The sequence below is a fragment of the Monodelphis domestica genome, chromosome 1 (genome assembly GCF_027887165.1).
Source record: "Monodelphis domestica isolate mMonDom1 chromosome 1, mMonDom1.pri, whole genome shotgun sequence".
NCBI classification, from domain to species: Eukaryota; Metazoa; Chordata; class Mammalia; order Didelphimorphia; family Didelphidae; genus Monodelphis; species Monodelphis domestica.
Window position 1 is genome coordinate 494,333,405 of NC_077227.1, and position 16,296 is coordinate 494,349,700.

General features: G+C 35.7%; 1 protein-coding gene across 1 annotated transcript in view; it reads right to left on the reverse strand.

Annotated features, from left to right (window-relative positions):
• Positions 1-16,296, reverse strand: part of RAE1 (ribonucleic acid export 1) — a 34,420-nt gene that overhangs the window by 2,736 nt on the left and 15,388 nt on the right. The window contains exons 5-10 of the mRNA XM_001368885.5: positions 12,883-12,969; positions 8,479-8,565; positions 8,307-8,378; positions 7,847-7,954; positions 5,657-5,763; positions 5,346-5,421 (exon numbers count right to left, since the gene is read on the reverse strand). Of these exons, the coding sequence (XP_001368922.1) occupies positions 5,346-5,421; positions 5,657-5,763; positions 7,847-7,954; positions 8,307-8,378; positions 8,479-8,565; positions 12,883-12,969 (537 nt within the window). The remainder of the gene's footprint in view (positions 1-5,345; positions 5,422-5,656; positions 5,764-7,846; positions 7,955-8,306; positions 8,379-8,478; positions 8,566-12,882; positions 12,970-16,296) is intronic.

The window sequence follows — 16,296 nt, forward strand, 5'->3', positions numbered from 1 at the left end:
AGATGGAGAAGAGACCATCAGGCCTGTCAATTAAGAGATCACTATTCAAAGATAGCCTCAGACAGTTCCTGGCTGTGTGACCCTGGGCAAGCCATTTAACCCCAATTACCTAGCTCTTACTGCCTTAGAACCAATACTTGTAACAATTCTAAAACAGAAAATAAGGGTTAAAATAAAGGGAGAGAGATCTTTGGAATCTTTGGAGAGAGCAGTTTTAGTTGTATGTTGAGGTCAGAAGTCACAATTCAAAGGGTGAGGAAGTAAATAAGAGGTAAAATGGAGGCTACTTTTAACTTTTAAATCTTCTTTCCTTGGTTATGAAAAAGAACTTGAAGTGAAAGGTTTTTTTAACAATAGGGAAGACCTAAGCATGTTTTAAGTTGTAGAGAAAGAGCAAGTAGATAAGCAGAGAATAGAGGGTAATGATGACAGGGTCAATCTGTCTGAAGAAATAGAAGATAAGATCACACAAGGAAAGGGGTTGGCTCGGGAAAAAAGAATGGGGATGTCAAGGATTTTTTATATGTGGAGTAGGGAAGAAGAGAGAGCTCAAGGCAAATGAGTTTTATTTTTCTCCGTCAGGTCTGAGATGAAATTCTCTAATAAGAGGAAGATGGAGTGGTACGAGAGGCTTGAGAGAAGGCATCCAATGATTACTGGGAGTGGGATATAAGGAAGATTAAAAGACTGTTTGTGGTAGTAAGGACCTAGGTGAAATTAGATGACATAAATTTAAAGGGGACCCAGCCAATGAATCACCTAGCATTACTATGGATGAAGGGCTAAAGGTAACAGGAACCAATTTTATCTATACATTTAAGTAGAAAACTACTACTTAGGTAAAAAAAATAGCAACTTCTTTCTATTCTAAGAAGAAAAGTAAATTGTCACTAATATCCAGAAAGTAGGCAGAAATTATTTAAACTTAAATTACTCACAATGGCTCTTACTGACTAATTTACACTGCACAAATGGGAAGGAAAAGAATTACTGTTTAACTCTATACTTTAATTCTGGAACAAAAAACTGTTCATTTTAAATACAGAAGAAATTATGCAGGTGTAGTGTTTTTCAAATAAACAACTTTTTAAAAAAGCTTATGTGTGGGGCATGTTTCAAGACCCCCCAGGGGATATCTGAAATTGAGGATAATATTGAGCCTATAGTCAGTTCTCACTTTCACTTTTAACACCCATGTTAACTTTTTTGTATAGTAATGTTCTCTCTCTCTCTCTCTCTCTCTCTCTCTCTCTCTCTCTCTCTCTCTCTCTCTCTCTCTCTCTCTCTCTCTCTCTCTCTCTCTCTCTCTGTTTCACAACCTCCCTGCCCTTCCCCACCCCCACCAAAAAAAAAAAAACAACAAACCACCTCTCCAAGTGAAGGCAAAAGAACTGCATTCTCTTTAGCAGTAGGCAATGCAGAAAGAAAGAAAGGAGACCTTTGCTTCACCCCTCTAGGACTGTAGAGAAACTATTGGGGGAACTATTATACTTCAAAAACTATATGTATAATTGAAAATCTGTTACCCTAAAAAAGAACTACATTTCCCAGGAGCCCACTGACTTCCTGTCATTATATACTTCCTAGACAGAGGATATTAGCAAGCGGGTTGTCCTCTTGGCTTTCTTTTTTGGACTTGCAGCCAGCATGGTAGCAGTGAGCTAAGTGCGGGGATTTTAAATGGGTTAATCAGCCATGGGCACGTGATCTTTATTTTGTATTCTCTTAATTCCTTGATTTCTAATGATCATCAATAAATCTCCTAAAATATAATATTTTAATTGAGATTTAATTTTAATTTTTACATTGATGACAACCACTAGTTGGAGAAGAAACTCTAAATTTTTTAAGATAACCTAGATATATTTTTTTAAGCCATGTTTCTCCTGCCAAGACTTTTCAGCACCCTACCATCACCCCCCCCCCCCCCCCCCCCGCCTCAAATTCCGAGAGAACTCCAAACTCTCTAACTGATCTGATGCCCTGCTGGTTTGTCTGTTGGGTTTCCCCCCACCTTTCCCTATATTTTGCCGGTTGCCCTCCCTACTGGCTACTACTATTTTGAGGAACTTATCCCAGGACTCTTGGCTGAGAAGAGATAAGCCACTTCTCTTGCCCATCTGCTTGAGCCCACATTCCTCATTGCTTGCGGCTGCCTTTGGTTGCTGCTGCCTATGCTGCTTGCTCCTAGTTCTGCTTCTGCTCCGTCTTCGGCCCCGACCCCGAATTTGTTCCCGCTGGTAGCTGCCGCTCTATCTTCGGAACTCACAAACTTGGAGCTGCTCTCCGACCAACTGGTAAAAACTGGGGTGTATTTTCCTCAGGCAACGATTAGCCTCCTAACTCCCTCTCCACGTGGCTGGGGAAACTAGCGTTTTACCTTAGGGGGGAAGGGAAGAAGGAAGTTACTCTTCCAAACAGGAAGTAAATTACAAACATGGCGTACTCTTTGAAAGAGCAGTACCTTGCCTATTTCAAACGGCTTCTACCATTCATGAGTGCATTGATCTTTTCAATTATATTGCCTGAGATTCAGGGGAGAAATTCATCTCCCTGCAACCCTTTGCCACTTGGGCCTGCTTAGTCTCTAAGATTCATCTAGTTTGGGATTCCTCAAACCCATGTTCTCCCTCACTATGGGAGATCCCAGGGAAGGAACTTTTAAAGAGACTGAGGTGAAAATTTTAAACCTTTTTAGACTCCATTGATTTATGAAAGTCTCTGTATTGTATTTTGCTGATTATTTTGTTCATGATTTAATTTTGTTGTTTTAAGTTCATATATTAATCTGATCAATAATGTTACACTGAATCATTTTAATCTACTCTGTTTTAACTATTAGATATATTGTTACTTTTCCCCTATAACTATGCTAAACAATATATATATTATAAAAGTCCATAAACAGCTTTTTTTCCCATTTTGCATTTGTTAATTGTCACATAGATGATGGATGGACTCAACCTGGTTAACAACCTTTGAAAAATTTAATGAGCTAAATATCTCAAATTAATTTTAATGGGTCCTCAAACATGAATTTTAGTCTTTTTCCCCCCGACAACTCTGACTAATCATTTTTAGTAGCTGAAGTGAAGTACAATTATAATCCCTACTCCCGCATTTGTAAAAATGTGAGTGGATGGGACATGACAGTCTCATATCAAAGGAGCTTGGAAGTGGATCCCAGGGCATGGTACCCTTGGATGGCTCCCAAGAGGGAGCACTTCTCATTTGTAACTCATCAGCTTACTCTACCCTTCCACCAGAATGATCTAGATTCTTCATGACACTTTTTTAGACCCAGCATCAACACTACAGGTTTTTTTTTCCTAGTCTCCTCTGCCACATTTTTGTAATGATGGCAAATAGACTTTTTAAACTATCTCAGCCAAGGTTGTAAGATTGCTACACCTGAAAAACTTGTGACAAGTGTCCAGTAGCTTTAAATGTCAAACAGCAGACTCATGTGAATCCTAATGGTAATGGGTTTGTTTACTATTGTCACTAAATGGGCTATTATAACTTTGGAAATTTTGATACTTTTTGAATGTGCATTACCTGTTATATTACTGCTCTTTATTAAAAAAACTGTTATTTTGTGAAAATCATTTGCACTCACAGTGGATCATGGCCAGGTTTGAAAGAGGACATGTATCTCATCTGGGGGTGAGAAACCTTTGTACCTTTTCTTTTCTTTCTACCTTTTCTTAACTGACACAATGTGTCAATGATTGTAAGCTATATGTTTTTGATTTTTGAAGCTCTTTTATTATTGTTTTTGCTTGCATGTGCAAAATACTATTTCAGTTTTATTTTTTCTCTCCTTTTTGTATTTGAAGCCCATGTCACCAGTATTAAGATTTTAACTTTTTTGATTTTGCAGTAATACAAGTTTAAATTACATTTGCTATAATATTCATACCCGAAAGCTTTAGACTATGAAAACCTGCCATTTATTGACAAATAATTATGGGACTTTGCTTAATGATTCTGTCTGATTCCAGAAGGAAAATACAAAAAGAGCCATTGCACAGTGCCAAAGAAGCACAAAACTACTTGCATATTGCAAATTGAGCACAAGGTCAAAGAGATCAAAACCAATCCTACGTGGATTGATGACATTCTGCACAAAGAGCGCAAGGACTTGATCATGTGTGAGACTCAAGGTTGCGGTTATTTGACATGTGTTAAATGCAGGACTTCCTTGAACCACACACTCTATATCAAATACATGACTTCGATTATTCTGGCTCCATCCTGGCTCCCATTTGCTCCTAAAATTTAGTCCCTTTTCTCGCTTATAGTGTGGCAAAACATTCTGTAGTCCTGGCTGCTGATTGGGTAAATGCATAATTGCTTAAATCACTTTAATTGGGTCCTGATTCAAGGGCCTGTAATATGTTTATTTTTCCTTTACTTAGAATTTTTACACCTAAAACTTTGAAAGTCTATATTTCATCCACAAATTATTTTCTCTTTTATTTGGATTTTTTAAATGTTTTTGATTTTTCCTGCCAATTGATTCATATACCTTATAACTCAGCCCTGCATTCCTAAGTGATCCCTGTGTTTTTCAACATCGTCTTGGGGAGGGGGGGGGGGAGAAGAAGTATTATTATTATTCTAAATTGCAAAGTTTAAATTCTTTTTGAGAATAATTTTAGGATAAGAAACACGCTACTGTTCTAAATCCAGAAAGTGAACTCTTTGGAGAAGGTACCATTAAGATGCCTGCACAGATCACACACTGCACCAGAAGATCCAGAGTGAACTTTGGGCTGTGGTGATTTGAACTGTGTGGCATTGAATGCATTTGTTTTGTATGTATTCTTTTATGCTGAAGGGGACTGCCCCCTAACTGGCTTTTTATAAATGTGCCTAGCAATCATTGGTTTTGTTCTCTTTTACTTCTATCTCCAAATTATTGCAATTTCAAAGTTGGTTAAGTTTACAAGATCCATTGGAGAGATTAGTCTTCCAAGGATCTTGGGGGGGAAGGGAGGGGGAGGAGATGTATAATTGAAAATCTTTTACCCTAAAAAAGAACTACATTTTCTGGGAGCCCACTGACTTCCTGTCATTATGTACTTCCTGTAGACAGAGAATATTAGCAAGTGAATGGACCTCTTGGCTCTCTTTTTTGGGCTTGCAGCCAGCATGGTGGTGGTGATAAGCTAAGTGTGGGGTTTAAATGGTCTAATCAGCCATGGGCACATGGTCTTTATTTTGTATCCTCTTAATTCCTTGATTTTTAATGATCAGTAATAAATCCCTAAAACATAACATTTTAATATTTGAGACCTAATTTTAATTTTTACATATAGTCATTATCTCTAAATACTTACAGCATAGATATCTTGAGGAGCTGAAGTATTAGTTCCATTAGAACGATGACACTTAAAGGTAAAGTTATCTTTGGCACTGAAAGAGAATATTATTTTAACATTAAAAAAACTTTTTTAAAAAGCCTTAAACATAATAATACATATATAACCCAGTGGAATTACTTGTCAGTTCCAGGAGTGGGGAGGGAAGAGGGGAGGCAAGAGAACATGAATCATGTAACCATGAAAAAATATTTAAAAAATAAAATTATATTAAAGGGAAAAAAGCCTCAAAGAAAAAAAGGTAGCAAAATTGATGCAATTGCACTTACGGATTTGGTGGATTAATATAATGAATAGCAACTCTTCCTTCAATACTTCCCAGAGCAAAACCAGTAGGCTTATTCTGTTTGTCTTTAAAAATGGCAACACAGCGATGCTAAAGATGCAATGAATCAAAAAAGTTCATTATTTCACTCCATTTTTTAATCAGAACATGGAACCAATTAAATTTGTAATTTCTCTGGAATATATTTTAAAATTTTTTATTGATATATTTTGTTTGTACATAATTTACATTTCTCAATATAGCTAATCCCCTGAAGGGCCATCCCTTCTGACTAAGAATTAAAAAACAAAATAATCAGTGTTTTATATTCATAGTCTCATAACCTATGCAAATAAAGGAGAGAGATACCTTATCATAGCTCTTCTTTGGGGCCAACTTTTGCCACTCTAATTTCAAATTTGGTTGTTTTATTTTTCTTTTTTTTCCATTTACATTGATTTAATAGTGTATATTATTCTGTTTCAGTTTCAGCTCATTTTAAGTCTTCCTCATTTCCTTTGTACTCAGCTGTTCTGAGCACTGTAATATTCTATTCCACATACACTCTACAGTAGAAGGGCATCTACTTTATTTCCAGTTCACTGCTACTACTACAAAAAGTACTGGGTATATTTTTGATGTATATGGGGCCTTTTTATTGCTGGCTTTCTTTAGGATAGATGCCTAGCAGTGAGATCAAATAGTGTTGATGTTTTAGGCACTGTCATCAAATAATTTCAAATAGCTTTCAAAAATAGTTCTACTAATTCACAGCTACACCAATAGTTTAGTCTCATTTTCCTCAACCACAAAATGAGAGGATTGGACTAGATGAATGAAGTGTGATCCATAGATCCTATGGGATCCTAGAGTTCTTTTCAGAGGGTCCAAGAGGTCAAAACTATTTTCACAGTAGTACTAAGATTGTTTTTTGCTTAATAAAATATTCCACCCCTTTACAATCACATATCTATGTAAGGCCAGATTGTCTTCATACTTCAAAACAACATAGCAATAAAGTGAATGTAAAAGAAGGTAAGAGAATCCCAGTTGTCTTTTATTAAGCCATATATTAAAGAGATTTACATGTAAAACAATGTGACTCATTTAAACTTTTTTATTTTAACAATGCTTTTTTTTCATAACAATGTGAGAAGTGGTACAAGTATCAGTATCCTTACATGACAAATGAATTAAATGAGACTCAGAAAAATAAAATGACTTACCAGACACTCAAAGAGTAAGTGGCAGAACTAGGACTCAAACTGGGGTCTTCTTACTCCAAAAACTGAACATTTCTAAACTACTGCATATGTATTAAAGTAGTCATTCACCCCTTTTAGTTATAATTTTAGGACTTGGAGCTAAAAAAGCTATCAGAGATCATTCAGTTTAATTTCCTCATTTTAGGGATGAGGAAACTAAATCTCAGAAGGTAAACTTTTATGCCAATCTATGCCATTTCATAAATCCAATTATATAAGCCGTTTCAATTTTTCTTTCATTTTCTATGACAGTATCCCAAGGTACTTAAGAAGAAACTATGGTCCCAAAAAGACTTAAAACTCTTTGGGAAACAAATATTTCTTCAATATTTTAAAGATCCAGGATTTCACTTGCTCAGGTATTCTTTCCACTAAGAGACTTCAACCTTAAAGGAGACTGTCTATATATATATAAGCATCTCATGTCATCATCACTTGCATCTACAAGTAAGTCCTCGTACAAAAGGCATATAGTTCATCACCAGCGATGGACTGGTAGGATCTGTCAGATCTTATGATCTTCTAGAATAGTGTTTGAGAATCCAGGGCTGTATCCTTGCCACAAGGCACTGTTTTCTCCAAATATGAATTATAAAATTTGGAGGAAAAAAAAAGGACAAATGACTACATGAGGATCTAAATCATTATATTCAATCACTCCAATTGTTTCCATACTGTTCCCTAATTCAAGCTACAGGATTTTAGTTAACTAAAAATTATGTTTTGATTTCTAATACAGATTTACGTAATTACAATATGCTCAAGCTTGAATATAAAACATCAAATTATATCATTACTTAACTTAATACTAGATTAGATAACACTGGCCTGCTCCTCTCTAGCAGCAGACTTTCTCTAGTGCATTATTTACAAGCATTTTCACATAAGAAACTGTTGAGTGTTCATTGATTTGATGTGTTGTTGTTTACCTGATGTTTAAGAGGAGATTCTATTCTTCTGAATTCAGAAGGCTGATTCTCTAACTGATAAACTATCAATCCTCTCTCAGCAGTAGCTACAGCTGCCATGGGGTAGACCTAAAGCCAGAGACAAGGAAAAGATGAAAATATATAGTCAATATTAGGATCTGAATGTACTCTCTTAAAAGCTATCTCCTTCCAAATGTGCTTTTCATGGCCAATTATTAGAAACCATGTAATTCAGTTCAAAAATTACAATCTGGACATTATGATTATGTTAAGTGAGAATTTAACTATTCCATATCATTAATATAATCTGAAGGGTAAAACATTTGGGAGAAATTCTTGTGACTTTATTATCATCCACAGAGGCTCTACTTCATCATGATGTATCCTTCAAATTTATTATTAAATATCATGTCTTACATATCATTTAAATAAATTAGAAGTTTAGCATGAAATGGCTCACCACATCAGCACAGTAACATCTTTCAGGCAGTTGCAATGTCATCATAGGACTTGGTGACCGAGTGTCCCAAAACTAGATAAAGCAAACAATGAGCCTTTGGTTAATCAAAACTGATATAAATCTTGCTATATCTATTAAGCCGCATGGATACTATCTTTCCAGTGTGCTATACCTTTAAAGTTTTATCCCAGCTTCCTGTCATCACGCAGCTATAGTTTGGCGCTTTGATCCAATGCACAGTTTTCACAGGAGCATCATGCTTTTTATAAAAAAACAAAACAATGATTAGAAAAATAAAACTGATAATGAGTGCTACATATTTTTAGGATTCAATGAAAAACATTTTCAATTGAATATTTAGGTTAACATAAAGAACAATGAGCTTATACATTCAGTTTTTAGCAACCTTCTTTACATCATCCACCTGCCATGATAATTTTCATGAAAATATTCAAAAGTATTTAAAGCTGGAAAAAGGATCAGCTAGTCTAATGCCTTCTTTCTACAGATGGGGAAGCTTAGGCCTGGAGAAAATAGTAGTAAAGGTTAGAATTAAGATCTAAATCCAAGCCTCATATTCAAAACCAATGTACACTATGCTGCCACAATGATGATCTCAAGGTTCTGTCACTGTATCTTTTCTCATCTCTCTATATTATTTTCCTTAGTGATTTCCATCCATTCTGATGGTTTTCATCCCAAACTCCTAAAACTATATAACTACACTGACTTACTCCAGAGCTGTAGTATCACACTTGACTATCTGCTGGGCATCTTCACTTGAACATTTCAACAGAAACATAAACTCATCATCAGTCTTCCTTCCTACCCTTTCAAATTCTGTATAATGGCACCAGTGCTTTCCTAGTCACTCTGGTTCAATATCTCTGAGTAATTTTTGATTCTTGTCATCCTATCCAGGCCAGCTCTCATAGTCATTATCTGGGGAGGAGACTCATGAAAAAAGGGCCAGCCACCCCCACCAACTATTAACCAATTACCACTCACAAGGCAAAGATTCCAGACTAGTTGAATGAAGCAGAAGGGTAATCTGAAGGGGACCCCTACAGGCACCAAGGCAAACCACTACCATCCCCATCTCTCATCAGACCCCTAAGCCCGAGAGTTTTTGGAAAAGCAGCAACCTTTATGGAATGCAGCCTAGTAACAACTCTTAAAGGAAGCAAATACGCATCTATAGAAGAACTAGAAAAGAAAGTTTTTATTATCAAAGTCCTTGGCGCTGTTGGCATCAGAAAAGGATATCATTTCATTAGTAGAATGGTATTAATGACGAGGGCATACAACCTACAGACCATGGGATTTTTCCATCTGACTTACAGCTGAAACCTTCCATATAAAATTCCTAATAATGGGGTCTTTTACTCTCCTTTGTTTCCCCAGCACTTAGTACAGTACTTTGCACATAGTAAATGCTTAATAAATACTACATTCATTAAATTTATTGAGTTAGTCATTCTATTCTTAACATTCAAACAGCTGTCAAGTCCTATTGACAGCTCTCTCAAATATACTCTCCTTTACATAATCAATTGAAACTTCCCTAGGACAGGCCCTCATCTCTTTTAAGCTCAAACTATATATAGCCTTAAGTCTATCCTCTATCCAATGAACCCTTTAGACAGGCAAGGAATCTTCCTAATACTCCATTATTATCACATTATTCCGCTCCTGAAAAACTATCACTAGCTTTAGACTGCAAAATGAAAAATAAACTCAAGATCCTGAATCAAGGTCCTCCACAATTGGGTCCAATCTATTTTTTTGGCATATCGTACTGTTCTCCTTCATGAGCTCTGTGTTCCAGCCAAACTAGAACCTCTACATTCTCAGGCATCTTCTGATTCAGTGCCTTTGCTTGTGTCATTATTACACTGAAAAGGACAGCTGAGCTTCTGGAGCAAGGAGGTTAAAACTTGCTGCCAATAATTCTAAGAAATGCATGTTGTTCCTCAATTTTGTTCAAGTCAACAAACCATTTTTAAGGGGAAGGGAATGTGCTAGGTGCCAGATACCAAGACAAAAAACTGAATAGTTTCTACTACTATGAAGTTTATAGTTTCCTTTTCTGAGACTTTCTATAGGCAGCTTATACAAGTAGGAAAAGCCTAGGCCTCTGGACTGGTGTTTCCAAAACTGTAGTTATAAATTGAATTGTGTTAACAGGAAAGAAAGCTTGGTTATTTGGGGCAAACATTCAATTCCCCTCATAATAAATGTGAAGTGTGACAAAAAACAATTAAAAATGTTTTGAATAGCCTCAATTGTTTTCTCTGTACCAAATCTCTTCCTTTTTCAATCCATTTTCCATAGAGTTGCCAAAATGATTTTCCTAAAGTGCAGGCCTGATCATGCTACAGCTCTTACTCAAAAAATTCCAGTAGCTCCCCTATTAGCTCTGGAGTTAAACACTTGGCATTTACCTGGCATGTAAATGTAACCATACTTATAAATAGTTTAGTATTTAAGACTCTTTACAATGAAGCCTCTATCTATCTTACCTATTATCCCTCCCCAAATATTCTACAGTCCAGTGACTATTTGCTCTTCTCCTCACAAGGCTCCACCTCTCATCTCTGAATTTTTGTAATGGCAATCCCCCAATCCTAAAATGCTTGCTTCCCTCCCCTCCATCTCAGAATCCTCTATTTCCTTCAAGACTCAGCTCAAATGTCATCTTTGCCAAGAGGTCTTTCCTGGTCTTCCATAGCTCCTAGTACCTTCCCCTCTAAAGTTATCTTGAATTTAGTCTCTATTATCTTGTATAAATTCATTTAAGTATATGTTGTTTCTTCCATTAGAATGTAAAGGTCTTTAAAGTTGGGACAGTTTTCACTTTTTTTTGGTATTATTAGGGTTAAGTATAGTGTTTGACAAAAGGAAAGACTTAATAAATGCTTGCTGATTGACTGTGAACAGAATTGTCACTGATGATGTGTGTGTACACACACACATACACACACACACACACACACACAAGTAGTGTAGATAAAAGACATACATGACCTGAAAAGGAGATAGACTGGCTATGTCGTGAGTGTGAAGGTCAATAGTTAATCATGAGAAATTAACAGATACATAGGAAAGCCTTCTATTATATTGGTAGCTCCTCTACAGAAGATTTATAAAAGAACATGGATGGGGATTACAAAAGTTAACAAGGATCAGAGATTTAGATCTAGCTAAGGCCTTAAAAGTCAATCTAATCTAACCCTCTTGTTTTACAGATAAGGCTTAGTGCTAAGAAAAGAAAAATGACTTGCCCCAAATCACACAGCTATAATAAGCAGAATCAAGATTTGAATCTACATACTCTAAATCCACCATTCAGACTACTTCTTGAGGTATGGATAGATAGACTTGTCTATACAGAAGAAGAAGCAATGCCAATAAAATTATGGCTATATCCAAGTGTTTCTGAGCTGTACTGAATATTGAGAGCTAGCTAGCTTAGTAGTGTTTTCAGAGGAAAAAAAGAAGACAGTCTGATAACAATTTCATACATTTTCCAAGATGATAAGGATATGAGACAAAAATACTTTCTCTAAGTTATAAATAGTACTTTGATTATAAAGCAGTTTAAAAGCAATGCATTATTTTAAAAGATTACTTTATTGGGGGTAGCTGGGTAGCACAGTAGATTGAGAGCCAGGCCTAGAGACAGGAGGTCCTAGGTTCAAATCTGGCCTCAGACTCTTCCCAGCTGTGTAACCCTGGGCAAGTCCCTTGATCCCCATTGCCTAGCCCTTACCATTCTTCTGCCTTGGAGCAAATACACAGTACTGACTCCAAGATGGAAGGTAAGGGATAAAAAAAAAAGATTACTCGATTACAAAAATGGATAATATAGAAATAGGTTTCGAGTGCTAATATATGTATAACCCAGTGGAATTGCTGGAGGGAGGGAAGAAGGGAGACAACAAAAATCATGTAACCATGAGGAAAAAACATTTTAAAATTAAATTAAATTTAAAAAATAAAAGCAATACCTTACATACAATTAAAACTTCCTTATAAAGCCTACTTATCTACAATTAATATTCTGTTATTACATATATATTATCACACAGAGGACAAGATCTGAAGTATAGCAATTTATGGTAAATACAGCAAGGAAGATTTTGATCTTGTGTACTATAACAGGTGTCTATTATATTTAAAAGCACAAGGCTAAACAGTATAAGCCAAACAGCATCCCAATGAAAATGTAAACTACAAAGTATTATGATGATGTGCCACTTGACAGAGCTTTACATTTAAAAAAATTCAACTTTATTTTATTTTCAGGTGTGCATTCTCTCCTGCCCTCCTCCTTTCCCTCTTTCCCTATTCCACACCAAAGCAAGAAAACCAAAACCTTATACAAACACAGTTATGCAAAACAAATTCCTGCATGGGCCATGTCTTGTCCCATTCCACTACTGCTGCAATCCAAAAAAGTTTCAGTTTCCACTCTGAATCTATCAGCTTAAAAGAGCTTTTATTACAAAGAAATAAAACTACTTATGGATATTTTCCCCCCTTTTACTCTAAGCAGAAACTAAGTTTATATTACCTGTGCAATCTGTATAGCTTGGTTACTGTTGAGGTCCCACATTTTAGCAGTTTTATCACAGGATGCTGTAAAGACTTTACTCCCATCCTAAAAAAGGAAAAGATAAGGAAGCTATCATTCTTGTTACAACAAAACAAAAACAACTAAGTTAACAATTAATTTTCCTAAAAAAAAAAATCCAAATTGATTAAATAACTTCAGAATTGAAGTACTAAAATTACACAACTGTAGAATCATAGGAACAAAGGCATAGAACTGGAAAGGCCCATAGAGAACATTTAACCCTCATATATTAAAGATGAGGAAACTGAAACCAACTTAGAAGTTAAAAGTCTTGTTCTTCAAGGTCATACAAATAATAAAGAAGCAGGAAATTCAAACCCAGGTCTTCTGAATCCAAAATTAGACTCCAATTTATCATGCTTTATTCAATTTAATTATCACTACCTATTTTCTTTTTGCCTTCTATAACCCTAGTTTTAAAGTTCCCAGGATATGTACGAAAATCTCATTAAAATGGAATAAAGTCCTACTTGAACTATAAAGTACATGTAAATACTAAATGTTAGTTCAGCAAATCATTTTCAGCACTATAGATAAATTGTGTTAAATTTTTTGTATAAACTGGGTCAAAAATACATGAAGAGCCATACCTTTTTAAAGGGATTACAGAAATTTACCATCATATCTCCCTCTTTTTTGTCCCATGTCTCTAATACTCCATTTGTGAAACTTTAACAATATGTTCCCTTCCATATTTATAAAGTTACAAAGTTAATTCTTTTTATGTCCACAGAGATATTACAGGAAAAAAATGTAATCTTTCAAAATATTCTCTGAGCATTCATTACTTCTGGTTGCTTAGCTCTAAATGCAGCCATTCTTAATTTTGTTTTTGTTGTCAACATCCCTGAGAATGAGATAGTGGGTCCTTCATAGCCATTCCTTTAAGTCTACCATTTTTAAGGTAAAGGAGAGTTTCTGTACTTTGGAGGATCAAAGACATGAGGTTCAGCAAGAGAAAGAGTGAGAACTATTTAGAAAGGTAGTGGGAAAGGTAGGTCAACTGTTATGAGGAACAGAAAAAGAGTAAAGAACATAGCAGTGTGAGGACATAAGCAATATAGAGTTTATCTCAGGGAGGAGAAAGATGCTTACTGCCTTTAATGCTTCTACTGTAACTACTATTTTTTTTTATCATCACTGCAGAATAACTAGTCCCAATCTTCATACCAATTATCACTAAAAATTATCACAAAAAGAGACAACAAGAGAACAAATATAGGTTTGGTCTATGCCACAAAAGTAAATTCATTACAGCAACAAAGCCATGCTTCATATTTCTTCTTCTGTAGCTTCTACCTTCTAGCTGACAAGTGTGATGCAGGATGATTTAGGAGAACAAAGGTTCTTGTCAATTTTACTGGTAAAACGAGAGGGTCAGACTAGCTGGTATTTGAAGTCTCTTCCAGTTCTACATCTATAATTTTATGATTTCTACTATCTTTTAAGGCAGGGGTCCCCAAACTAGTTCACTGTCTCTCAGACCGCTGGACAGGTGGAGTATAAAAATCTAACCCTAACCCTAACCCTTAATTCGTCTCTCAGACTGTTGGAGGGCTGGACTATAAAAACCTAACCCTAATCCTAACTGGGCAGCAGTATACACAGTGCGGAATCCCCCTCCCCCACATCACTGCTCACCATGCTGACGTCTTCCATTGTGCAGTCACATAATCCTTTGCACGGCACCTTGGTCTAAGGTGCTGCACAAAGGACTATGTCACCGGAAGTAGTACTGCACATGAGAGCCACCGTGCTTTGCAGTGCCGCCCACATACAGTGCTCCTCTCACTGACTACTAATGAAAGAAGTGTGTGGGGGCAGGATACATGGCTTCAGGGGACAGCATGTGGCCCGCAGGCCGTAGTTTGGGGACCCTTGTCTTAAGGGATCCTATCCAAGGACCTAATGGCCAAATTACTTGGTCATTCAGATAACACTTATATATAATGTACTAGATCAAATCACTACAGGATTTAAATGAGTTGCATCTGAAATAAATGAAATTCATCAACTTCTAAGATTTATAAGATTATATTGCCCTATATGTCATTTAGATATTCTTATATATTCCAACCAACAATTCTGTTCCTTTTCTCTTCAGCCAATTAAAAAATTTAGGTCTTATGTATTTATGTTAGTTTCCTATATACTGTGGATATCAGACCCTTATTATCAGATGTACCTGATACAAAAACTGTTTCCTAATTGATTGCTTCCTTCACCATCAAAGTTGTGTTCATTTTGTCTGTGTAAACCCTTTTTAATTTCACATAATCAAAATGATCTATTTGATCTCTCCTGCTTGCCTATCTCTTTCCCTTGTCTAGCTAAGAATGTTCTTCCAATATAACTATAAGTGACTGATCAGGTTTTCTTAGTGGTAATCTTTAATATTCAAGCTGCTTTTCTATTTTGAGAACACCAAAGTATATAGTTTATGATACTGATCTAAACCAAATTTCAGCATAACTGTTCCTGTTTTCTCAGAAGTTTCCATCTAAAAAGTAATTCTTCCTGAAGTAATTTGTGTTCTTAGGTCCACTGAACACCAGGAAGCATTAAAATTCTTACCACTTCTTCTCTGCTAAATAAAATAAATTAGAAACATTTTAAAGTTCTATCTAATTAGCTCTTTTTACCCTCAAATCATTCACTGTATAAACTGCTTAGTCTAACTTTCATGGTTCTATAGCCTTTCACATAGCTGCTTCACAACTACTTCCATATTAAAATATATCAGTCATACTATAGCCAAACCAAAGTATTTTTTGTCCCTTGCATAGGTCCAGTACTCTTAGTTCTCAATTAAGCTTTTACCTTTTAATATTCCACTCATCTCTTAAGATTCAGCTAATATAACATGTAATTTAGGAAGTCTCCTGTGATTTTAAATAAAAAAATTATCTTTCCTTGCACTGACTTCAGGTATCATTTTGTACTTAATTTTCTTAGTCTACTGTATGACATTTTGCTTAAGAGGCAGTCTGGGATTCTTTCTTCACATAATGACTTTGTGGTTCTGGGCAAGTCACAATTCTCTAACACTGTAACACTGCAGAGTAATTGCTAATGTGCATTACTGAAGGGATTTTTCTCACCAGGAATTCCCTCTCTCAATGAAATTAGAAGTCAAGCCCCACCCCAAAAAGTTCTACTTTGCACAATAGTCATATAAGATTGTGTATCCTTGCTAGATTATAAAGCTTCACAAGGCAGAAACCATGTCTTAATTTCCTTTCTATTTCTCACAATACTTAAGAAAAAAACATGTTCATATTTAATGTGCTTAGAAAATGGTTGCAGGGATAAAGTGAGTTGTTTACATATAAGACCAATAAATGACATTTC